The sequence below is a fragment of the Carassius auratus genome, unplaced genomic scaffold, assembly GCF_003368295.1.
Source record: "Carassius auratus strain Wakin unplaced genomic scaffold, ASM336829v1 scaf_tig00016457, whole genome shotgun sequence".
NCBI classification, from domain to species: Eukaryota; Metazoa; Chordata; class Actinopteri; order Cypriniformes; family Cyprinidae; genus Carassius; species Carassius auratus.
In genome coordinates this window covers 16,673-42,228 of record NW_020524677.1, presented here as the reverse complement: position 1 = coordinate 42,228, position 25,556 = coordinate 16,673, and the positions used below count along the sequence as shown (strand labels likewise).

The following is a 25,556-nucleotide window of genomic DNA, read 5'->3' as shown; positions in this document are numbered from 1 at the left end:
CTACTCTTTATGTAATGTTAGATCATGCCTCCATACCAGAAATAGATCCAGCCCCAGACACCAGATACCTGTTTTTTTCTGATAACAGAAGGACTAGTCAGCAAGTCTTGTTTGGTACATAAAACAGGATCAACAGTCTTCTATCAGTGCAGAAGTCGACTAAATCCAGTGAAGAGCAGAAGCAGGGTACAAAGTAATGTTGATTAAAAGTTTATTGAATAATTTTATTTGCATATGTTTCAATGCTCAGGCTTCACATGACAAACACAAATCCGACAAATGTTATTTATAGCAATGGAAAATTACTTCACAACAACTGTGACAATAAAAGCCTTGACATGCACAAACACACACAGTTTGAATTTGAAGATCCTTATATCCTCCAATACTCTGAGTTTGTCTTCTGCATTTATCCCATTCACACACAGCAGTGGTTCAGTAGCCATTTAAAACTGGGGGTTAGATGTCTTTGTTTAAGGGCACCTCAGTTATTGAGGGGGGAAAAGAGATGTTCATTTAGCTCAAGGTTTGCTGTCAAGCGTACAAAAGTTAAGAGTAGGCCTACAGACCCCAGTGTCACAGAGAACCGTCAGCACAGCAAAACTGCCGAGTTTATTACAGGAGCAGACGGTCTGATCGGCTCTGGAGCTCACTGTAGAGCAGCCAAGTGTTGACCACGCGCCCCCGTCCAGCTCAGGATCCCAAAACACACACATATGCTTCTCATTCTTTTTCTGGAAGGAAATGTAATGCAGAATTGTTAATTGATAGTGTATCATAATGGTGTAACACATTATATGTGGTGCATTGAGAACAAATTATTCCATACCTCCAAGTGAGAAAATGTGAGTTTTATTGGTTTATTTAGGTTGGTTGTCTCAGTGTTAATAAATGTGGCAGTTACTACTTTTGAATTAATCTTATACGTTTGCTTTTTCTGTGTCTCTAAATGGTCAAAACAGCAGTTGAGTGATTCATCCAGACCTTTGTAGCTGAGGAGAGCTGCAGTCGTGAAGCCTGGTGGATGCACAAAGACAGCAAAAATCATTTTATACTGTACAATTAAAATAATAATAATAATAAATAGTTGTTAGCTGTGTATAGGTTTATACTGTTTTACTTCATTGTTGTATGTCTGTATTTATGTAGGACCATGGTCCTGTGAGACACAACATTTAATTCCACTGTATGTCCACACATGTAGCTGAATGACAATAAAGCTCAACTTTAAAGGCGCAATATGTAATTTTTCTGCTTTAAAAATAGCAGAAATCACTATATCTATGTTATATATATTTTTTAGTTGTGTACTTACATCATCCTGACAGTTTCCACGAACTTTCAAATCCGGAGAAAATTATAATTTAATTAGAAGACACGGCACGTTTCTTTATTTCCGTTTTGTCGCCCGTCTATGGCGTCATATAAACTTTGACCCCTGTAGTTTATCTAACTTCCTGCGGAACCGCCAAATACAAAGGCGAACAGAAACAAAGACGAGACGAAGAAGAAAAAGTTGTAGCTAGCCTTGATCGAGACTATTATATTTTATATTTATATTGTTTATATTCGTATTTAAACCTCAATCAATAACTTCGTTATGGATCATGATTATGCTTTGCCTGCACGTTCTGTGAAGCGCAAACGCACGGGTGAAATAAATGACCCGAGAAGGTTTTGGGACAAGAGAAGCTACAAGACACGGGTAAATATTGGAGTTGCATTTCCAAGATAGAGAGAGCTTCGTGACAAGCTGAAACTACAGAGAGATGCCGAACTCACTTGCATTCTGATAAACAGCTATGCATCCATTCAGCTAACTGTATCTATCCGTATATTTTGTGAAACGATGGTGTCTTGTGTAAAACGCAGACGGACTAGCTCTCATGTAAATCTACATTTGTTCTATATCTAGCTGAATAAAGTAGCTTCAAATGCAGTTCTCTAACTTGTTCGAGATCATAGTATAACGTAATTATAATTATTAACGAAAGGCGAACGTGTTTTTTAACATATATTACTACTAGATAGATGGAATATTGATTTGATAGGGGTCTCATAATTCATATAGACGGTTTTCATCGGGCGCACGGTCGTGTATATCGGTCTGGCTGCGGTGCCTTCTACAAACGCAGTTAAAGTCAAGGTTATGAGTAGACTGAAGTTGGGCTCAGGTGGATGTGCTGCAGGATGTGTTTCCCATACATTTATTTATTTTTGGAGACTCTCCACAATTTTGAAAACTGATCTTTTTTCAAAAAGGCTTCATTGAATAAACATGAGTAATGTTACTTACTGCACGTTTCATAATAATAATTCCTTACATTTATATGTTTAAATATCAAAACGAGGCACAGGTGTTTTTATATCGCTGTATTTCTGAAGGAAGACTTGCATGTTATATGCCTGATAGCAGCGTATGAGCGTACCAGCTCTGCTTCGTTTACAGCTGTTACTGGGGAAACCTCTATTTCTCGAGCTTTATGTCTATGCTTTAAAACATCTCCTGTTGGCAAATAATGAATTTCCATTTTCATAGAGTCCACCTGATCCACGCAGCAAATATTTTGTTTGTTATCAAAAAATATCTACTCTAGAGGGACTTGGCTGTTGTTATTGATTCTATTTGGAAGTCTACCGGAAGTTAAGTTAGGTCCACAAAAGCGCTCATGCGCATTAACGTTTGTTTATGTTGTTGCCGTTGAAACTGTCTATATCTCTCCTTTCGAAAAGACGTGATTGTCAAAATACTAAGTTAGAATGAGTGAGGAATGATAGGGAGCGACAGAGCGCGTGTTACAATGAACAACAACTCCCATGAGCCTACGCTCTTTCCCGACGTCATCAAAGTACGTCTTATGTTATTATTTTGATTGAGTGACCCCTGGTGGCCAAAAATTCCATATTGTACGTTTAAGTTGAACTTGAATTTATAAGAAATGTGTACCGTGGTATGTATTTCCTGTTGCTGTGTCCCAGTGGGAGGTTAACTGTGCTCCACTGATATTCATCCTGAAATCACCCTCAGGTGGAGAATTGCCCCTCTTTACTAACAGCTCCACTTCTGGAGGGCAGAAACCACATTACAAATGTAAGAATAAATTCATTGAAGCAGATGTTGCTGAAGATGGTCCTTGTGGTGTAATGTTTAGTGACGTATTTCTTACCAGCTTTAGCACTTATTTTCCTGGTTCGGCTTGCTGACAGCAGATGTCCGATCAGTTTTAGTATGTTTACCACAATCCTAAACAATGCTGAGATCATACCATTATCACCACTGAATCCACCGTGATTCAGATCATCTAGATCACTCAGAAATCCCTGTATTGTGGTGGGTGAAATGAGAGAGATTTGTGGATCAAGAGGACGTTTAAAACACTCATTTGAGCTCTGTGTATGTCTGCAAGACACTTGACCACATGATTTACCTTTGTGAAAAAGAACTACACTCAAGCAAACTGTAGGCTACTTTTAAAAGAGTACTTGTTATGATAATAATTTGTGTGAATTGACCCCTAGTTGATGTTATGTACAATTAAAACTTAATACTTAAAGGTGCAATGTGTCATATTTACAGCAATCTGTTTACAGAAATGCAATATATTATATCTATAGTATATATATATATATATATATATATATATATATATATATAGTTTTCAGAGGTGTATAAAGAACTTACTTAATGAAACATTATGTTTCTATTACTTAAGATTGAGCTATTTCTATCTACTAAATACAGCAGTGACAGTCTCATTCTCTCATTCACATTGACTCCATTGTTTAAAAGGCCCAGTGGAAGTCACCACTATGTTTCGACAGTAGCCCTAAACGGAAAAACGTTTCTACAGAGCGCGCTTCGTAACTTTGTTGTTTCATGTGAATAAAACACTGACACAATGATGTACAATTGCATTAACATTTGCAATACCACCGATGTATTGAATAATTAAGTAAATATAATTCCTTGATTTACCTTTGTAAAGAAATCTCATTGCCCTCTGTTGTCTTTACCGACGACATCTGTCCATGTGTACCTGTTCAGCTAGCTTCTCTAAAGGGAGGGGTGAGCTGGGGACTAAACCATTGGTTGTAATTCACAACCTCACCACTAGATGCCTCTAAAATGTACACACTGCACCTTTAAGTAGTACTTAAACATATATACTAAATCATGTAAAACATTTGTAATTATGCATTTTTAAGTATTTTACACTTGCTTTTTTTTCTTTCAACAGGGTTTAGCATTGCTACCATGTTTTAGCATGTTGCTATCATGAGTTAGCATGATTTGCTAGCATCCTTTGAAATACTGGTAACGAGTCACCTGTCTAACTCTACCCTCACCACACTTAGCCTTGTCTCACTCATCACATATACACAGTCTAACACAGTCTGTTTTATTTTTTGAAAAAAATAAATAAAAATAAAATAATAATAAAACTGATTTACAAAGTTTCACCTTCAAAAGTTTTTCTCCATGCGCTTGTGTATTATTGTTCACAGACTCACTCTGATTCATTATCAGACAGCTGTCGGTTATTAAAGAGACGAGTTTTGTGAGCTCTGGAGATGTCTACACAGACAGCACAGAAAAAAAGAGAGTTCAGGTCATAATGTGTTGCTGTAATATTCTTTATCAGTTAGTTATGCAGTACCTGGGATGCGTCTTTCTCACTTAAAAATCTGTCACACTTAAGCTCTGAAAAATAAAACAAACATAATATCAATATCACGTGAGAAAAAGTATAGATTAGGATATCACATCTGATATTCAGACCAGCAGCACAGATTGAAAGTGTTTGCACAAAAGCTCATTAAACAAGAGACAATAATTTTACTATGAAAAAATATAAATCTTACCTAATTTCAGTGGATCAACCTAAATACATTAATGTATCCTAGGGCTGCAACTAACAATTGTTTTTATAATCGATTAGTTTGCCAATAATTTTTTCTAAATAATTGATTAATCTGATTAAATGTTACTGAAAAAAAAACCACACTATTCCACATTCTGCCCAATGTCCTTAAAACAAATGTGCCAGCTGAATGCTGTGAAAACATACAGTGCTTAGTAATTTATTAGAGCACCTGTCAAAACACAAATATTTTAGGAATCTTTCAAAAAAGGAAAAAAAGAAGAAAATTCTAAAAATGTTATTGTAATTTTTGGACAAATAAACTAAAACAACTAAATAGTATTTATTATGCTTTTGATAACAGTTTACATGCTTGCTGGCATTTTTTATGTACTTTTTGATTAAATGGGTATATAAACATGAAAAAAAAAAAAAAAAAAAAAAAACTGTCCTCCAACCTCCAATATGCTCGTATAGGTCGTTTGTCCAAATCCCTGAAATACGACCCATCAGAGTGTATACTACAGTTGTGCCCCTATCAGCAACACAACGTTTTCATATTAATGTTTTGTATTTTTTTATTTGCGTTTTTGTGTTGCTCAGTTTGTAAAATATTGCATTATACGACTATATGTAATCATGCGATTATGGGTTCAATCCCAAAAAACGCACATGCTCATAATATGTATTTGCCGAGCGCCAACCTCCCGCTCTCTCTCATGAAGCCAACAAGGAAGTGATTAAAACTGTAATTCATCGACTGGCCACTTGAGGCTGGCTGCAAAAGAGAGTCAATCCCATAGACTCCACATGTTAAAATGCCCAACTTTACAGCAGGAAAAAACATATTTACAGCCTGGTGCAAAAAATGAGATTGGTCTATATAGCTAATCACGCCCTTCATGACAACTGTGAGGGGGTGAATTTTTATATAACAGCAACCAGTTCCCGCCTTTTTGCCCATTTCCGATTGTCCGGGACAGTCATTGCGGTGACGCGTTGCCAAGATGGCAAAGGGCCGCTCTGCACACTTTGAGCTTCAAAAACGCTCTTCAGGAGTCTATGGGTGACATCACGGACACTACGTCCATGTTTTATACAGTCTATGGTATTTTCTCCATAAATCATAACTTTGCATGTTTTCTGTGAGGCTAGGTTTAGGGGCGGGGTTAGGTGTGGTCATTCGAGTGAATAAGCCACCTCATAAAATATGTACAAATTACTGTCCACACATTCCATTTAAATAAACGCTCATTTTGATTGGTAATGACGTTATACATCATTTCATGACGACAGACACAACCGATACTGTCATTATCAGTGTCATTGTCATATAGGTCATAATAAGGTGCTTGCACAAACTACCCATGTGATCGGGTTTTTTTTTTTTTTTTTTTTTTTTTTTTTGAAGGACAGGCTCAAAAACAATATAAAGCATCTGACATTTTTTTCTGCCTTTCTTTCACAGATAACATCAATGATTATATTATACCTTTAAAATAGCTTTTTGGGGTAATTACCAATACTGTTAGTTTAGAACAGCAGTAGCACAAACATTACAAAACTGGTTAAAAACCTTACATAAATAATACAAAAATAGCAATCTTTCCTATTTAATCAGGATTTAATCAGGTAGAAACAGCTCTTTAGGGGCGGACTCACAGTAGGCACTGTAGTCCTGTACAGAGCATGACTGCCCTCCCTCTCCTCTCCCAGCTGGCCTGCACTCTCATTGCATTTAATGTTCGGGGCCTGATGTATGGAATGTATGGGATGGAAATGTGCAGTTTGTAAATGTGTGGTTTGAACAGATCCGATGACCTCAATGTTTAACCTCTGTTCACAGGTGTCACACACAGACAGAAGCCTGATGTTAACTTCTTTCATGCTCTTCTCAATATTATGACGAACACCATTGTATTTAAAAGATTTAAAGGAAACTGTAAGATATGTGCATTATATTTTTTAAATGTTTTTTTATTGACGCAATGAGTCAGACAGTTATTTATACTGAAAAAAATAGGCCTATCTCTTTCCATTAAATTATATAAACATTGTAAAATATGTGATTACCTTTTAGGTGAAAGTGCATAAATTTGATTTGTTTAAAACAATTTAAAATACTATTTGCCCATTGGAAAAGAAAAACAATGTTGAAAACTTTCTCTGAAATGTATTTTCAACGACACTGAATAGCGATGTCTCAAAAAATCTAAATAAATAAAGTCTGTATCTCATATGTCATAAATAGCACAGGTATATTTGAAGCAATAGCCAACATTATATGGGTCAAAATGATTTATTTTTCTTTATGCCAAAAATTATTGGAATATTAAATAAAGATCATGTTCCATGAAAATATTTAGTAAATTTCCTACAGTAAATATATAAAAACTTAATTTTTTATTAGTAATATGCATGGAATGGAAAGCTTATTTATTCAGCTTGATCCGTATTAAAATTGACCCTTATGACTTGTTTTGTGGTCCAGGGTCACATATTTTCCTAATTTATTGTACCCATAACTTCGTTAAACATGGGGTCACAGTATGACATCAGTATGATTTCGTCAATAGCTGGTCCTTTCTCATTTTAACCTGAAGCCCAGTCGAACCATGAGCCACCTCTTCAAGCAGGCCAGGGCACAGTTCAGCATGAAGTGATCACACTAGTCAAACAAACTGACTTTGGTGATCAAACACAAACGCTCAGGCACGGTTCAGATCATCTAGTGCAAGCAACGATTGCAGGTCACCATTTTAACAGTGTAATGAAATTATTAATACTTATTATTAAATTATTGCGGTGTTTTTCTCAAACTGATAGTCATTTGTTGTGCAAACACAGGCAACCGTTGTGTGCTACAAATTATGAGAAAGCATGAAATATAATATATATGTGACACTGGACCATAAAACTAGTCTTAAGGGTCAATTTTTCGAAATTGAGATTTCTAAATCATATGAAAGCTGAATAAATAAGATTTCAATTGATATATTTTTTGCTATGACATGATAATATTTGTCTGAGATACAACTATTTGAAAATCTGGAATCTGAGGGTGCAAAAAAAAAAAAAAAAATCAAAATACTGAGAAAATCACCTTTAAAATTGTCCAAATGAAACTCTTAACAATGCATATTACTTATCAAAAATTAGGTGTTGCTATATTTACAGTAGAAAATTTAAACATATCTTTATGGAACATAATCTTTACTTAAAATCATCATTTTGACGAAAGATAATACAGTAAATTTTTTAAAAACAAATGAAAAATTACTTCGTCAAAATGTGAACTTGAATGGTTTTAAAGGACTTACTCTCACAGAGTTCACTTGTATCAGTGAAGTTAGTTCCTCCTGACTTTAGTCTGAATCCAGCTTCACAGATGCAGTAGAAACCTCCAGCAGTGTTATGACATGATGCATGTTTTCCACAAAAACTGGGATCATTGCATTCATCTCTGTCTGTAATTTAGGGAAAAATAATAAACAAAAACATGTCAACTGAAAACTCTGACCTTAGACTGCAATCAAAGGAAAAAAATAAAATAAATAAATACATAAATAAATAAATCTGACCTATACACTGAACTCCTGAATTGAATATATCTTTTCCATTGCTGGAAATGTAGCCAGTTGCACATGTGCAATTATAACCTCCTTCAGTATTAACACATGTTGTATTAGGACCACAATCATCGCTGCCGACCAAACATTCATTGATGTCTGAAATGAGATGAATAGAGATTCAGATGTTTTCTCTGCTGCACAGAGATCATGTGAGATTCATCATATCAAGCTCTCTTTACCTTTGCATAAAATCCCATCCAATTGTGTGAAATTATGAGGTGAAGGAGGTGTGAATCCTTCATGACATTGACAGTAGTAGCTGCCAGCAGTGTTGAAGCATGCTGCATTTCTTTCACAAATGGATGGTTGAATCTCACACTCATTCTCATCTATAACAATAACAGAGAAAGTCTGAATAACCATAGCACCTTTTCCTGATTTTAATTTACGATTCATCAATAAGTGCTGTTTCATGAATGTGTCCTATATCTACAATAGAATATCCAGCTATTCAGTAATATAAAACAATATCAACAAAACTTGATTATTATTTGTGTGTGTGTGTGTGTGTGTGTGTGTGTGAATAAATGTTGGCATGGACAACCCAAGTCAAATCCTGATAAGCTCTGACATCAGAGTATCATACTGTATATGTTAGCTTGTTTACTCATACCTACACACTTTCCTCTGCTTCTTATCTTTCCAGGTCTGCAGACTGTTATCATCAGGATGTTCTCTGTCAGTGCTAACAGAAGAACTATGAGCAGAAATAAAGAGTCTGTTACTGCAGGTTTAGTGTCTTTGGTGTAGTTTGTTGCACAGATCCAAAAGTCCAGACCACATTGATAATATGAGATTTTCTTTATGCAAATCTGCAATGCAGGTTAGATTCACAAATAGATTTAGGAATTGTCAAAAGTCAAACCAAAGACAATAAGAAATACATAGTCAGTCTGACTTTTCAGAGTTCAAGTAGAAATGTAATACAAAAAAGAAAAGCAAAATAGCAGCATTTTCACTAGTGGTCTCAGACTACTGGACGTCACTGTATTTAAATTGTGTTTGAAATGATGGTGCTGTTGTTGGGAGCACAGCTTGACCCCAAACAGAGACCAATATGATGAAAGAAGACAAGGAGTCAAAGATGAAGTGAATCACTTTACAGAGAGTTTACTGAAAACAATGTTCTCTTCACTTCCAAAAGCTGAATAAGAGGATCCAGCCTCAAACTAACTTGATACAGAAACACTAAAACTTACAGCCATATGGATGGTCAGTGGATGTGTTTCTATTTTAACAGTACAGATTATTCTAGCATCTTCTGAAAATAGTATTATGTTCTTAACGCAAATGTGTTTATTACAAGATGTTATTATTAAAAAGGCCTCTGACACTAGCTTACTCTATTCTTTTCTATTCTATCAATTTTATTTTTATTTATTATATAATTATATAAAAAATGTACTGTCCTCATTTGTAAGTTGCTTTGGATAAAATTGTCTGCCAGATTACAAAATGTAAATGTAAATGTAAATATTTATCTTAATCTTAAAACATGCAGCCAAAATTAATTTGATTTATTCTATATAATGGCTAAAATTCAATTTTTTTATTGGGAATAACAGTTTGAGGAGACAAAATGGAAAGAATTATAAAAGAAAGGAATAATTCTATTTCTTATTTCTCCAGGGTCTAAACATGTGTGAGTCCCTGCCAATAATATCTGATTTATCAAATATATAAGGTTAGTTACACATTACCCAAAAAAGACCATTCTGTAATCATTTACTCACCCTCATCCAAACCTATATGACTTTCACTTATTTTCTCTCAGATATTCTTATCTGTGATAGTTTCCTCTCATTCATATTTACTGTTTCTCTTTTTTGAACAGTTTGAGTTTCACCCTACAGACATCTGTTTCTATTCAATCCTAAAAATGAACTGAAATGTGACTCACCCAGACTCAGATACATGTGCCTCATAGTCAAAGACTTGCAAATAGAAAAATAATGACAGAAAATGGCTTATGATTTGATCTTGAGCAATATAATAAAGTTCTTGCGACTCTTCAAACGATGACGGAAAATGGTAAATATTGTGACTCTCTCTCTCTCTCTTTCTCTCTCTCTCTCTCTCTGTCTCTGAGTCTAATGCTGAAAAAGCTTGAAGTAACTGAAAGAGTTTTGTCAGTGCAGTCCAGCCCCCTGCTTTGGCTGAGATAATTTTTTTTTACATATATATTTCTGAGAAAAGCTCTTGGTTTGTAATAAGTTCAGTCTTTTCAGTATTTCATGTGTTTCTTTGTTTTTCGTAAAATTTCAATCTAGTTCTTCTGTAGCATTAATCTAGTTGAACAAACACTGTTGTTTGCATTCTGCTCATTCACGAGTGCAATGCAAAACACCAAAGTGATAACATTGTAATGTTTGCAGATGACAACATTGTGAGGCTCATGAGCAATAATACTGATAGCAGATGAAGATGTTTCTGCAGATGTGTTATTGACAGTGTCTCACCATCTGCTATGAAACCTGCTCAGTATCTGACAGGAACACCCTGCAGTGTGAAGACAGCACAATGTTTCACTGGAGCCAAACTTTCTGCCACTGAAGACTTTCATATCACAAGGTGTGTGAAGAACGTCACCTCCATTAGAAGGACTCCTCTCATCCTTCCCAAAACTACTTTAAGCCCCTTCCATCGATGAAGAAGCTGAATATAAACAATAACTTTAAAATCACTGTGCCTCACTCTAAAAAGTGATTATTTTATAACTCACTAAAAGTATAGTCTATATATCACATTCAATTAATAATAGTAATATGAACTGTATATTTATTCACTCAGTACTCACAAATAAATAATATATTACCTACTTAATTCTCAATTCAGTTTAAAACAGGGTTACACTTTATTTCGATAGTTCACTTTAGACATTCTACGAACTATAAGTAACTTTAACAATATGTCAACTACATGTCAGGTAATTCTCATTAATTTGCAGCTACAAGTCTACTAACTCTCAGAGTAGACTGTTAGGGTTAGTATACAGTTTTTTACAATCACTTTGTTACTATTTTCAGAACCTTGATGTAATTTTTCACAACTCTACACACAAAACTCACAACTAATGATCAAAATGCACATTTTTCAAAACTCTAACCCTTTTCTCAATTGCTTGGATACAATCCACATAAAACTTTCATTTGTTCATTCAACAAAAATCACCTGTTCAATATGACACAACTTAACATCAAAGTGCTGCTATTTCAAAAGGCAATTCACACATTACATTTCAAATGAGTGTCTATTCATTTCCTTACAATGATCTAACTATCAATTGATATAACTGCTAAAAATGATAAGGTACGGTTGCATTACACTTAATGCATAGTTGTATGGAAACAGACAACAAATCTTCCATGTTTACTGTAAATCATGAACGTTTCAAGATAACGAGATTCATTGTCACGAATTAGCCCGGAGCATGAACCAATTAGACTACAATATCCATGGATGTAGCCTAAAATTTTATCATAATGCGTCATCAGACACGGTGTCTATGGCCCCAAATACTGTACGACCTTTTCAGACTATTTACAGTATTGACAGTACTGCACTGTATAGATGCAGGCCCTTGTAATTGCTTGTCCGATTCTGCTAACTCATTACTGAGGACTGAGTGCACATTGTGGAATGAGTTTATAGTGAAGAGTTGATTGGGATCCAATTGCAAGAGCATAGTGATACGTAACATGGAGCCAGCAGGTGATCCAGGTCACAACGGAGGTCAAGCAGTGATGGGAGGAAGACGAGGAAGACGTGTTGGTCAAAGGAATGGTAGAGGACAGGCACCACTTCTGAGAGGTGGGCCTCGTTTGAGAGGTGTGGGGGAACGTGGTAGAGGACAAGGCCACGGACCAAGACAACGGCAGCAACAGCCTGCAATGACATCACAGCAGACCAGTGTCAGGCCTGGATTCACCATGCACGAAGGTTTTTTCCAAGATGTTTGGTAAATGAAAACATCCATTGTGATGTAGATGAGAACCTGTGGCCAAATCCACAACACAGTGTTGATGACAATGTAGAAGTACAGTAATCACCTCCTGTATTCTCTCTACTACTGCAGTACTTTTACAGAGATGTATTTACTGTACATCTAGTACCATAATGAAACCTGTATCACCTATTTTGTTCTACAATATTTAATGATTGTACGAACAATGACACAGTGAAACTATCAGTTGCTTGTGTGTGGGTGATCTATAGTTATGTTTCAAGGGTATTTCACAGTAAATTGTGTTTTGAAACAATGATTGTGCAAGTGCAAGATTTCTTTAAAGATGTGAATGCGCAAGGCAATGTTTTGAACATTACATAGCCTGTGTTACAAGTGATAACCGTTTTGAGTTTTGTGTCTAGAGTTTTGAAAAATGACACCAAGGTTCTGAATATAGTAGCAAAGTGATTGTAAAAAACTGTAAAGTGTTACCTGAATCAGTGAACCTTGTCTGAACATTTGTCTGTATTTATTGTCCATATTTACTGTTTTCTATTAATCCTCATGATTGTCTGCTACGTGTGATTGTTGTTTCCTTAAGGACTTGATAATATTTATCCATTGCCTTGTAAGCTGCTAAAAGTTTTCTTTAATTCCCATGAAATAGAAAATGAATGCGAAGTTAGACTGCAAGTGCGTCTTTGCAACAAAGCCCCTTCAGTTAAGAAAACTGACAGACTTTATTACAGATGCACAGTATTTACATAATCAAATTTGAAACTCTTTCAGAAAAAAACAAAAGTGCAAAGTTCAAAATATGTATAAATCTATATCAGCGATGTATGTCTGTGCACGGATTTATGTAGCCTCATTTGCCATTTATACTTTTGACAGAAAACAAATGCCGTCAAAAATGCATAAAAAAATTTGTTCAAACTCTAGAGAAAAATGAACTAGATTATTATTAGATATAGTTTCCAAAACTTGTGTCATGAAATACAGGAAATTCATGTTATGACAGGTTAGGCAACAGATTCCATGAGATATGATTAGTTGATAATTGAAAAAAAAAGTGTAGAAATACATTTGCAACAATATATAATATTTTGTAAAAAAAAAAAAATAGAAAGAAAACAACAACAACAACAACAACTATGACGCCAGACCCCTGTATAATTAATTTTCTTTCTTTTCTTTTTTTGGATTATTGTTTCTTGTTATTATGAGCTGAATTTATAGTATGGAGCAGTTCAAACCTTTTTAAGAGCGATATTGTTTTCCTTTTTAAATTGACAAGACCAATATTATTCAACCATGCACCTTCTGAAAATGTATTTCCATATCACATATACGTACATTCTGCATAATCTGGTCTCAAGCTGGTTCATAAGACGACAGGGCAACACATGTCCAGAGAAGCATTCAACTTATTTATTTTTTCTATATTTAAGTTAAAATTGAGAATCCAGTTCCGCACAAATAGGTGGATATGAAAGGTAGTATCAATGTAATGCTTGTTTTGTTTTACAGAAAACGAGTAAATGTAATTTGTTACTTTCCACCTCTGTTAAGAACTTTTTTTTTGTACCCTCAGATTCCAGATCTCATAGCAAATATCAGTTGTATCTCAGCCAAATATTGTCCTATCCTAACAAACCATGCATCATGATGCAATCATGCAGCTTATTTATTCAGCTTTCAGATGATATGTAAATCTCAATTTCAAAAAGTGACTCTTATGACTGGTTTTGTGGTCCAGGGTCACATGTGGTCTTACTCCAGATTTCAGCTTATTCTTTGCTAGTCAAGAAGTATTGCTACAATGTTTGCATGCAACACCTTCACTATCTTTTCTGTGAATCTCTGCTGTTTGTAACAGAGCTTAATGTATTCCTGTTTTTCTTAAAAAATCATAACTGATACTTTTTGACTCAGACTTTCTCATATTCTACATAAAGCCCACTTGAGGGTCACGACCCAGGGTTTTAAAACCTCTGCAACATTGAGAGTTACTAACCAGCTGAATCACCATCTGCTATGAAACCTGCTCAGTATCTGACAGGAACTCCCTGCAGTGTGAAGACAGCACAATGTTTCACTGGAGCCAAACTTTCTGCCACTGAAGACTTTCATATCACAAGGTGTGTGAAGAACGTCACCTCCATTAGGAAGGACTCCTCTCATCCTTCCCAAAACTACTTTAAGCCCCTTCCATCGATGAAGAAGCTGAATGTCCAAACTCACTATCATATTCACACCTGGTCAAAATAGGTTTAAATAGATATAATAATTATTAATCTGAAACAAATCGAACTTGAAATGATCCTTAAATGTGTGTCGATTTAAATTAAAACGGGAACTCTTGATCACAGCCTGCCTTTACAGTGGATTTATTGAGCATGGTAAGAAAATGGTCTTCTAATAATAATAGTAAAACAAAATTTAACACTAAAAAATATACACATACTGTTAAAGAAAATTAGGAAGTGAGGAGATCAGATGCTGGTTCTGTGGAACAGCTTCTCCGGTGCCAGCGGCCTAAATGACCGAGCTCGCAAATTATATATCTTTGTTTTTATTTATGTGTTTTTTATAGGACAGATTTGACTTGCTTTAGCTAACCTGAGAATAAATAAAACAAGGTAGATGGTGTAGGAGAGTTATAAGCAGGGTAGAGAGGGTATAAGTATACCAGTTTTGCCTGCTGTCTACTGCTTGCTTATGACAAAAAGTTTTATTCACTTAGTCCTTGTCCGTATAACTTTCTAATTTCAGCGACAGACAGAAATCAGAAGGTCTCCGATGGCGTGCCTACTGCTCCTATAATTTATGACCTATCCTGGTCATAAATGTGCATTAACAAAAGCCTCCTCACAGTTTACTAGTTCTGATAATTTCAGGAGAGTTCAGAATAAATCAAATATAACATTTTATAAGAAACAATTAAAAGAGGGTCTTCGCACCGCGGTGCTCAGGCCCTAATTATTAGTCAGGTAAAACTGTATCATGCCAATTAAATAATGAAACAAGAAGCTAATTTAGAAAAGATAATGCAATTGTGAATCACATTTTAGCCACGTGACAAACTTGTTCCTGTACATGGTTTACTGTAGCTGTATGTAAATAGCCAAATGTTCCACATGAGAAAAACTAATTTGATAGAGTCACACTTATAACAGTTATCCTAATTGAACATAAGACACATGGTCTAAAATACATAGCAAAGCACTAAGGCTAGACAAGTTTATTCTCTAAAACACCTATGCACACGTGTAATAGAACAAACAACTATACCTTGTGCTCTGGACACAATGTGTTTATCACTATTACATTTTGGAATAAAAATGAAATGTATAACCGACTTCAGGACGATGCATAGTATGGAGTATATGAAATACACTCCACACGACGCGCTGGTCTGAGAACAACGTTAAAAATAAAAGACCTTGAGGTTGTTAGGTTTGTCCAGAGTCACACCTGGCTGGAGATACTGAAGATAAACTTTCTCACAGACCCCTAAAGAGGGACAGCCCCCCCCCCAGCTGAACACAATTCTATAATTATAATACAAGTGACTGCTGTGATATTGAGACCATTTTACCAGTCACATAGAGACCTTTAAAATGACACCGAACGTGAAAAGTTTACGAGCATGAATTCTGAAGATATAGTAAAGGTTTTATGTGACTTTTAGAGTTTTGGGGATTTCTCTGTCAACTTTTATTGACCTGGATCATGTACCCAGGTGAAGGGACCAACAAGCAAATGGTCTTTCTTCCAGGTCCTCCTATCTGATAAGAGTTCCTGAGTGTTTGGCTTCAGGAGGAGATCGAAGCCCATTGTTTTATGGCATGACATTTACATTGCGATAGTTCCTGAGTGTTTGGCTTCATGAGGAGGTATTTTCATTAGGAAATAATTTCACTCCTTGCAACACTTTGTTCAGTCACTGTGCTGTCCTTCCTCTTTCTTAGCAGATTCTTGTGTACTTCTTGAATACTTAAGTAAGCATCATTATTAAGAGCATCATTATGAAAAGATTGAAGGAAAGGTGGCACAAACAATGGGAGGAAGAGAGGAAAGGTACAGAGTTCAAAGGAAAGTGGGAGAGATGAGATGTGCAGGAAAAAGCAGAAGAGATGAGATAATAATATCAAGGTAAAGATTTGGACACATATAAGACTAAACTTTACACTTATATATATATATATATATATAACGGGTAAACATTACAGGAAGATGTGAATAGCCACTGTGGACAAGAAGAAACATGTTATAGTGTCAGAAATACAATGCAGAAAAGAATAATTCTGATAAAAATCTAGCAAAGATAAGAAAGCTTTTTAATCTAGTTGATATTCTAGATTTAAAATAATTCAGGAAATGATTGTGACAGCTTTCTAGTTCAATATCTTAAAATATCTCATTTGTGGGAATATAAAATAGAGGGGGGGGGGGGGGCTAATAGTACTTATGACTTCAGCTTATTTCTATGAGTAAAACACAGTTTTTTTTGTATTTAAACGTTTTCTTTTTCAGTCATACCTATTATTATTATTACCGAAGTTCGATTTAAGGCCTACATGTGTGTGCTTTGTCTTAACTTTTTAAACTTGACCTTTGAAAATTTGTATGGTTTCCTCAGAACCTTTTTTATAGAAATCTTATAGAAATATACAATTTTGGTGGTAAATTGAAACTGAACCCCCAATTGCTTTGTTAAGCAGGTGTTTTACAGTCTGAACATAATGCTCAGCTTCTCCATTGCTTTGAGAAAATCTCGGGCTGCTATTGATGTGACTAAAGCCATAGTCCACTGCAAAGCTTGTAAACATCTGGCTGGAAAATTGAGGTCCATTAAGCAAAAAAATTATCTTGGAAATGCCACCCATGAAAAAAATAGACTTTAAGTGCATTATTACATCATCAGATCTTGAATGTGTTCATTCTCCACAAATGTTTATAGGTCATGTGTCCCATTATTGATGAAAGGCTAGTGACGCCCCGATGAGAGAATTCTCATGATGAGCTTTTGCAAACTGAATCGTCCAAACTACGCTGGCGACATCTGCTGGACTAAACAGTGTAAATGCTACAACAACACAACACAAACATGTACAGTACAGTAACATATATTATAAACCAATCGCAAATGTTTTCATTAAAGTATAATAATCTCTTAAAACTATTCTGCAAATCAATAGGTCTAACATTAAATATGAAGTGTATTTGTGTTTTATTATTGTGTTTCTTTCATTCCTGATCCTGGTTAATTTCTAAACTGTTAGAGATGAACCAATGATCAGTGCCATCTTTATAACTACCTTTGTGTTAATGCTCTGTATTAAATAGTGCATAATCAATGTTTACTTCGAATATAGAGTTTGTATATACAGTAGAATTAATAAAAAAGAATTAAACTGTGTCCATTGCTATAGCTAATATTTTAAGAGTGTTTATGAGTGTATGACACAATCCTATCAAGATAAACATATTTTTCTTTCATCCCAAGTATTTGCTTCTTATATTCTCTGTTGGACTGAAAATATTTTTAATATATGAATTCTTACTCCTCCAATGTAATGAATCACAAAACTCAGAACAACAGTCTAGTTCTTTAACTAGATGGCGGCGTGTCCACATGCACAGCTTCTCTCGCTCCCCACAGAAGACATAGTTTTTTGTCTTGTGAGTCGCAGTGTTTTTGTACGTCTTCATCGCATCTACTTGTCTTTAATCCACATTTTTAGAGTTTAACCCTGCGCATGCCGAAGAGCTGCGGTACCTCGGTCTGCTCCGGAGGCCTACACCATCACCGACCCCCACTACTGCATCTCGCCCACAGCAGAGGCGCCACTAGCAGCGTGAGAGGAAGCAGAAGAGGGGTCAGCGCGGAAGTATCCGGGCTAGGCTAACGGCTAACCCACACAAGCCAATTATCCCCATCATCATACTGGCTAACATACACTTTTTGGACAATAAACTGGACTCCATCCGACTACCACGTTCAACTCAGATGACTGTAAGAGATATACAATAATACCACTGACCTCCAAGAGTACTCCGAGACTGTCACTGCCTACATCAACAAATGTATTTATGATGTAACAGTCACAAAAACTATCACTGTCCGGGCCAACCAGAAGCCGTGAATGACAGCCTTCAGAGCCAACCGGTCCTGCAACATCATGAGGCTAAGAGACAGTACTCCAGAAGGATAGCCCATCAATTCAGCGACAGCAGAGACACTTGAAGCCTGTGGCAGGGGATACAGGCCATTATGGACTACAAGCCATAATGTGACAGCAACATCTCTCTGCTGAAAGAGGAGGTTTGCATACCAGTCCAGCTGCTCGACCAATGATGCCATCACCACTGCCATCCACTCAGCACTCATACATCTGGACAAAAAGGACTCATAGGTCAGAATGCTGTTCATAGACTTGATGTTCATCATTTACAAACTAATCCAGCCGGGGCTCAACACTTCGCTGTGCAACTGGCTGTTAGACTTTCTGACTGGAAGATCTTATGCAGTACGGGTCGGCAGCAACACATCCAGCACCATCACACTGAACACTATAACATGTGTGCTGAGCCCCCTCCTCTTCTCTCTGCTGACCCACGACTGCACACCGTCACACAACTCCAACCTCTTCATTAAGTTTGCGGATGACACGACTGTGGTGGGTCTCATTAGCAACAAAGATGAGACAAACTACAGGAGCGAGGTGAGCCGCCTGGCCGGATGTTGCAGTGACAACAGTCTCTCTCTGAACGTGGAGAAGATGAAGGAGATTGTTGTTGACTTCAGGAGAGCGCACACTCAGCATGCTCCTCTCAACATCAACGGTGCGAATGTAGAGAGAGTGAGCAGCACCAAGTTCCTGGGTGTGCACATCACAGAGGACCTCTCCAGGACTGAAAACACAGCAGCACTGGCCAAGAAATCACAACAGCGTCTCTACTTCCTCCGCAAACTGAGTCTCTGGAACTGACGTCATTCTACCACCTCAACAGTCAGTTTAAATAAAATAACTGCTCTTGAGCCCTTTGTCACTTTAATCAGACTTAATAAGCTTTTTTTGCACTAAAAATCTTTTCGTCTGCACTGTTTGTTCACTTCACTGGTTTGCACTCTATCTGCCATGTGCCTTGACTTTATCTTTATTTTTATTATATGTTTTTTAACATGCCCTTATTGTATAGTTTTATCTTATATTTTATATTTGATCTAGATTTTTAGACTGTACAGTTAGTGTTATCTGTATGCAAGGGTCTGAGAGTAACGCAATTTTGATTCTGTCAGTACTGTATGTACTGAAGAATTGACAATAAAGCAGACTTGAATTGACTTGAGCTTTTTTTTGGCATAAATAAAGATTTTAACGAAAAGTAATCATTTGTTTTATGTTACATTGTGAGTTCATATTAATGGTCATGCTAGTTGCCCTCGCCCTCAAATCAAAACACTGCTGACTCCTTGCAGTATGCGATTTCTGTTCTGCATCTGTCTTCCTTATCCCGTTAAAAAACATATTACAGTAACCATATTCCTTCCGTTCGAAAATAATTTTGCACTAACTGTTCGTTACAAGCAGCATTTGCCGTCAGGCAGGTAGCTAACATAAACATATTTTTGCTAGCCTACCTGCTGCAAAATTACACCATTTGTACAAGACTGACAAGTAAAGCTATTTTATCCAGTGTAATTTATCACTTACCACTATCTTGTTTTTTCTTATCCTCCTCTTCCTTTCTCTTCTTTCTATTCTGGCTTCCTGAAGCATAATTCCGCTTCGTGACTGCCGAGGAGGTTTTGTATTTTGCCGGTAGCAGAGATCACGTGTTGGCTGGCTGCTGTCAGCGACTACTGAGAGGGGCCCCCTTGAGGGGGATCCCGATAACAGTGTCATTACACGTTACTGCATTGACAATCAAAGGGGAGCTCAAACAGTGTCGTTGCATTTTATTCTTAACCAGTCGTTGTCTTGGGGCCCCAGGGCAGCTCGGGGCTTGGTTTGCCTGCCTTGTCGCGACCAAGGGGCAAGGAACTCTACCGGAAGTTGAAGTCGGGTGGGGGCTGCCATCTTTTAGCAGAACTTCACTTGCGTTAGCATTCCCATTGACTCCCATTCATTTTGGCGTCACTTTGACAGCGAATAACTTTACATCTGAGGCGTTTAAAGACCCTGTTTGTCCATTATTTATTTCTAAAGATACACGAAAATGTATAAAGGGCTCCATTACCTTCTATGTTACATTATGGCCCCGTATAAACAGTTTTTGTAAAAAATAGGCTAACGATTGCGTCATAACCACTCGGCTCTCTGTCGCATTACCGTACAGACAGGAGGAGAAGCTCGCATCAATTAACTTAATATGGCGTACTGGCGTTACATTTTAAAATACTATACAAAATAATTAATCAGAATACTTACTCCTGCTCACTCACGCCAAAGAACTCCCCGCTCAAGCTCGCCGTCTCTGCAAGATTAACGATGGTAGTTTGCACGCACAGCTACTAGAAGATTTACATCTGTCAGACAGGTTGCTGACATCGTCAAGCTTCGTTTGAGTCTGCGCGTCAGAAAGGGAAGTGCTAAAAAACGCTAAAACTGGGCTTCATTTGTCTCAATTGAGTTCCAATGGGGTCGCTGTGTCCATTTCTTTTACTGTGGTCGCGACGGGCCTGAGTGTACCCAACTGGATCCAATTAAAATCCTATAGGAGTGATCCTACAGGATATTTATTGTCCTATAAGACTATTCCTATCGGAATCCTATAGGAATGGTTCCAAAATACGATAGAAAATCCAATTAGAATCCTGTACAGTTTTCTTATTGGAATTTTTTGACAAGGGTCATGATAATGTATGTCGAACAACTCCCATCTCATTTTCTCTTCCAACTTCCAAATCGTTTTCAGTCATCCTACATCGTTGTTTTACCATTATTTATTTTTTATTTTTTTGTAAAGGGCTTTTGAACTTCTTTGCAAGTTCACTTTGTAAACAGGTCGGTACTTTTGCTGCGATGTAGGATGATTTTGAAGTTGAAGGAGAAAATTAGATGGGAGTTTTCCAACCTACCCTAACTGTTTCTAACGGAACTGCACAGAGTACGCATGAGCATTGCAGAGCCACACAAGACGAGCGTTTGAGATTAAAAAGTATATTATTATTATTAAAATTATTATTATTCTTTTTAGAAAATGTCCAATCTATTCGCTAGGTATGATTCTTCTTCCTTGCCTGGGATCGTGTTGAATGCTTTGAAACTGCAACTTGGACCTTCCACCCAGTGAACCCCACTGAAGTCTGCTATATAGAGAAAATTGTATGTTTTTCTTTTTCACTGAAGAAAGAAAGACAGTTTATAAACGTGAGGAAATTAATTTAGAAGTGAACTAATCTGTCAAGGATGCATGCATTTATTTGATGAAATATAAAGTTCAAAGTAAAATTTTGAAATATTATTACAAAGTTAAATAACTGTTTAATATTGTATATATTTTAATATGTAGTTTATTCCTGTAAATTTTCAGCATCTTTACTGCAGTCTTGAGTTCACGATCCCTCAGAAATGATTCTAACATGCTAATTTAGTGTTGGATTAATTTTTTTCTGACTGGGTTATGAATAATAGCCTGGTAATACCAGACTCTGCTACTTCACTTTGCTTCGTAGACAGAGTCTGGAATGGCATAATAGAGAAGTGTTTTCTCTCTCGCTAAGGGGCGCTTGTCTGAAGTTTAAAATCATTGGTTACCCGTAGCCAATCAGATACGTTTAGTTATGACGTATGTTATGCGCCTGTACAGCCGCATCGAAGCACAGACATCATGCATCGAACTCAAATCTATGATTGAACTTCCACTGTAAACCTGTTGTTAACACATGATGATGCGAGCGAAATACCGGAGTGAACATGGCTGTAAACGACTTTTGCAGTTTGAAAAATAGTTGAATGTTCTCCATAACAGAGCGAATTGCATCCCGTGTCTCGTTTCCCATTTCCGCGGTCGTTTCGGTTTTCGATTTCTCTAACCTACAATGTAAAACTCGGCGCTAAGCATCTACGTCACGGCTCTCAGCCCGCCCTCTGTTCGTTGATTGGCCCGGCTGTTTCCAGACCGGTGGCAAACAGAAAGCTCTGACGCTGTATCAGACTGAGTACAGAAGCGAAATGAAATTGAGCGGAAGTAGGAAGTCTGACGTAGTCAGGCTATATCAATAACGGTTCTTATTAAAATAAAAAAGATTTAGCTGCTTAACAATTCCTGGAAACAGTTTTATGATTTATGAAAGAACATCATTTAAAGGTGCCATCTGTCATGTCTGGCAAAAAAAATCAAGTCATACTCCACATTCCATACCAGATGGGGGCAGTATGCCTCAATAAAGTGAATTGGTCTACTCTAGAGTAACAAACGAGAAACGGCATAGTCTCTATGCTCCGCCCCTACCTTCACAACAACGCTACAGCCATAGCCGAAGCCTAAGAGGACGTTTTGCCTCCAGAGGAACGTTGGGTGATGTCAAGTGATTTTGAAACATGACATCTTCAAGCTACTCCCCTTCACCTTTACCAGTGAATATGTTCATATTCGTTTTGTTCATATTACATTTTGAGTTGTATATACACATTATTTGAATAAAATTAATTTGACAGACAGCATTCTGTCAACATCATTGGTAAACATCAGACAGCTGATGTTGACCAAGCTAGCGCCAACCAACGTAACCAGAGCTGCCAACTCTCAAGCATTCACCGTGAGACACACGCAATTGACTCTTTTCACACGCTTTCACGCCACACATCAATTTTCTCACGCACAGAAAAACCACGAAGCAAAGAGGACAAGGAGACCAACAGACTAGACAGAGCAGGTAAGTTATGATATAAAAAAATGGGTAACTTATAGCTAGCTAATTATCAAATGCAGCTATGGTTAGCCATCGCTAACATTAGCACGTTTATCGAACAGCCTTCGATACATCTCTATGTTATAACTTTCCGAAAAAAAAAAATACACAAACATTTCAAACAAACTCCTAGCGAAATACTAACAGCATCTAACTTACCAATCCAAAAGAAATGTTGCAAGTTCAGAGTTGAACCTCATTTCTTTCAGGTCCATTAGTTGTCTCCAGCGATTGAAAGCAGTGCCGATGTTTACTCTGGTTCGCCTCCTTTTCTTATCAGATTTGATTTGTGATTCCGAGCGTGGTTGTTTCCCTGTAGCGGGTGGTGGTCTCTTTGCCAAGGGCTTGAGCCATCCTTCCTCTCTCTTCCCTGAACTGAAATGAAGTACTGGGCTGTACTTTGCACATGATTGACATCAGGTTCAGGTACACCCACAACCGTGCGAGTTATTCGTCTATTGCAGGTTGGCTGGTGGTTATGTTGCCCGCATACCGCCGCCCATGGCCGAAACTGGTATTACGACCGGGGCTAGTAATGGTAATGCTAATTAAGGTTGATATCTCTGCAGCACTATAACTTGACATTTTTTTAATGACATCATCGCCCTTATTTCTTCTCATTCTTTTGATGCGTGTAGGTAATTTATATATATATATATATATATATATATATATATATTGTCACGAGAAGGAACACACGACAAGGAGAGCTCAAAAAAATACCCCGGAGGGTGGATTTATTTAGAAGAGTGCAGTCAAGGTGAGTAGTGGGCGTGCTGAGTGTTCTCGTGCTCTCCATGCGAGTTTCCCGGTGCTGGGTGCTCGTCTGTGCAGTTCTCGTGGGCGCTGATCGGTCACACACTGGTTTCTGCAGAGAGAGAGGAGTAAACACAGGTTAGGTCTCACTCACATTGGAGGTGTCAGTCTCCCCGTTGTGCTGTCGAACACGGCTTATCTGGCCGGCGGTCACTCGAGCGTTGGTTTCCTTGGCTCTGGACATCCATTGTAGGGCCGCATGGTCGGTGAACAGTGTGATCAGTCCCCGGCCCACCTGGAATCACAGATACCTTGCTTCGAACAGGGCCAGGTGACATTTCTGGGGGTTGGCGGTTAGTCCAGCCCTTCGGAGTTCTCCTTGCAGCCTCCGTAGATGGTCCAAATGGTCCTCCCACCGCTCCTAGTGGATGACTACGTCGTCTGGTCAGGCCGCTGGTCAGGCCGCAATAGGATGTCCATCAGCCTCTGAAATGTTGCGGGAGCCCCGTGAAGGCCAAAGGGAAGGGCCAGTTGCCAGTGTCTACTGGGTGTGGAGAATGCTGTCTTGGGCTTGGCTTCCTCCGTCAGTGGTACTTGCCAATATCCTTTGGTGAGGTCCAGGGTTGATATAAAATGGGCCCTTCCCAGGCGGTTGAGCAGTTCATCCACCCGGGGCATCGGGTATCCATCGAACTCCGATACTTCATTGAGGCGGCGGAAGTCATTACATCGGGTTTTGGGACCAGGACGATTGGGCTGGACCACGGGCTCCGGGAAGGTTTAATTACCCCCAACTTCAGCATGTGTTGAATCTCTTCCTCAATAGCGCAGGTACTGAGGGTACCGGTCCGCCAGGGGAGCTCGGAGAACACATCGGAGAACTGACCGACCAGGTGCTGCAACTCCGCTTTCTGTCCGGCAGACAGATCCGGGTTCATGTCCACGGTTGCTGGTTCCACAGCGGCGAGGGCAGCGGCTTGGTCCCGGGTTCCTATCCACTGCTTGAGCAGGTTAATATGATACAACTGTGTGGGGTTTCGTTTTCCAGGTCGGCATACCCGATACGTCACTGGTCCCATCTTTTCTATGACCGTGTAGGGCCCCTGCCAGGTGGCCAGAAACTTAGGTCGATTGTGGCTTGCAGTTTTCTGGAGAAATGCTCCTTCAAATAACTTCACAGTCAGCATTCTGAACAATATACCTGTTACAAGTCATAGTGCTATAGCAAGGCTATAATAAGTCTATGTGTAATTTTGGAACAAGCTATTTTTCATCTCAAGTCAGTGTTTAAAGGAAGTGTGTGTGACACTGATGTCATGTGCACTAATTTCCACAGTAGAGCATATTAATAAACTCAGACTCCTATGTGTAAGGCTTAAACATTGCCTTCCTTGCTTTCTGATACTAAATTAAACAAATGCATTTATAACATC

General features: G+C 37.7%; 1 protein-coding gene across 2 annotated transcripts; it reads right to left on the bottom strand.

Annotated features, from left to right (window-relative positions):
• Nucleotides 1-194: 194 nt before the first annotated feature.
• On the bottom strand, nt 195-20,393 carry LOC113075213 (adhesion G protein-coupled receptor E1-like). Of its 2 annotated transcripts, XM_026247872.1 has the most exons (12): nt 10,395-10,555; nt 9,108-9,191; nt 8,674-8,823; nt 8,444-8,590; nt 8,183-8,329; nt 4,659-4,702; nt 4,463-4,576; nt 3,168-3,321; nt 2,948-3,064; nt 830-1,017; nt 570-734; nt 195-483 (listed from the first exon to the last, which is right to left on the bottom strand). In XM_026247872.1, the coding sequence occupies exons 1-12, from the start codon at nt 10,417-10,419 to the stop codon at nt 460-462; spliced, it is 1,359 nt and encodes a 452-aa protein (XP_026103657.1). In that variant the 5' UTR covers nt 10,420-10,555; the 3' UTR covers nt 195-459. The 2 variants fall into 2 exon arrangements, with proteins under 2 accessions (XP_026103657.1, XP_026103658.1); XM_026247873.1 differs by lacking the exon at nt 10,395-10,555 and adding an exon at nt 20,165-20,393 and having other exon boundaries at nt 195-734.
• Between the last annotated feature and the right edge of the window lie 5,163 nt (nt 20,394-25,556).

Coding starts and splice junctions, on each gene's coding strand:
- LOC113075213 (XM_026247872.1), bottom strand. CDS start 10,419: ATGAGGCACATGTATCTGAGTCTGG. Junction 3,322..4,462: donor ATGGAGAAAAACTTTTGAAG/GTGAAACTTTGT, acceptor ACCACAATACAG/GGATTTCTGAGTGATCTAGA. Junction 484..569: donor CGGTTCTCTGTGACACTGGG/GTCTGTAGGCCT, acceptor TCAATAACTGAG/GTGCCCTTAAACAAAGACAT.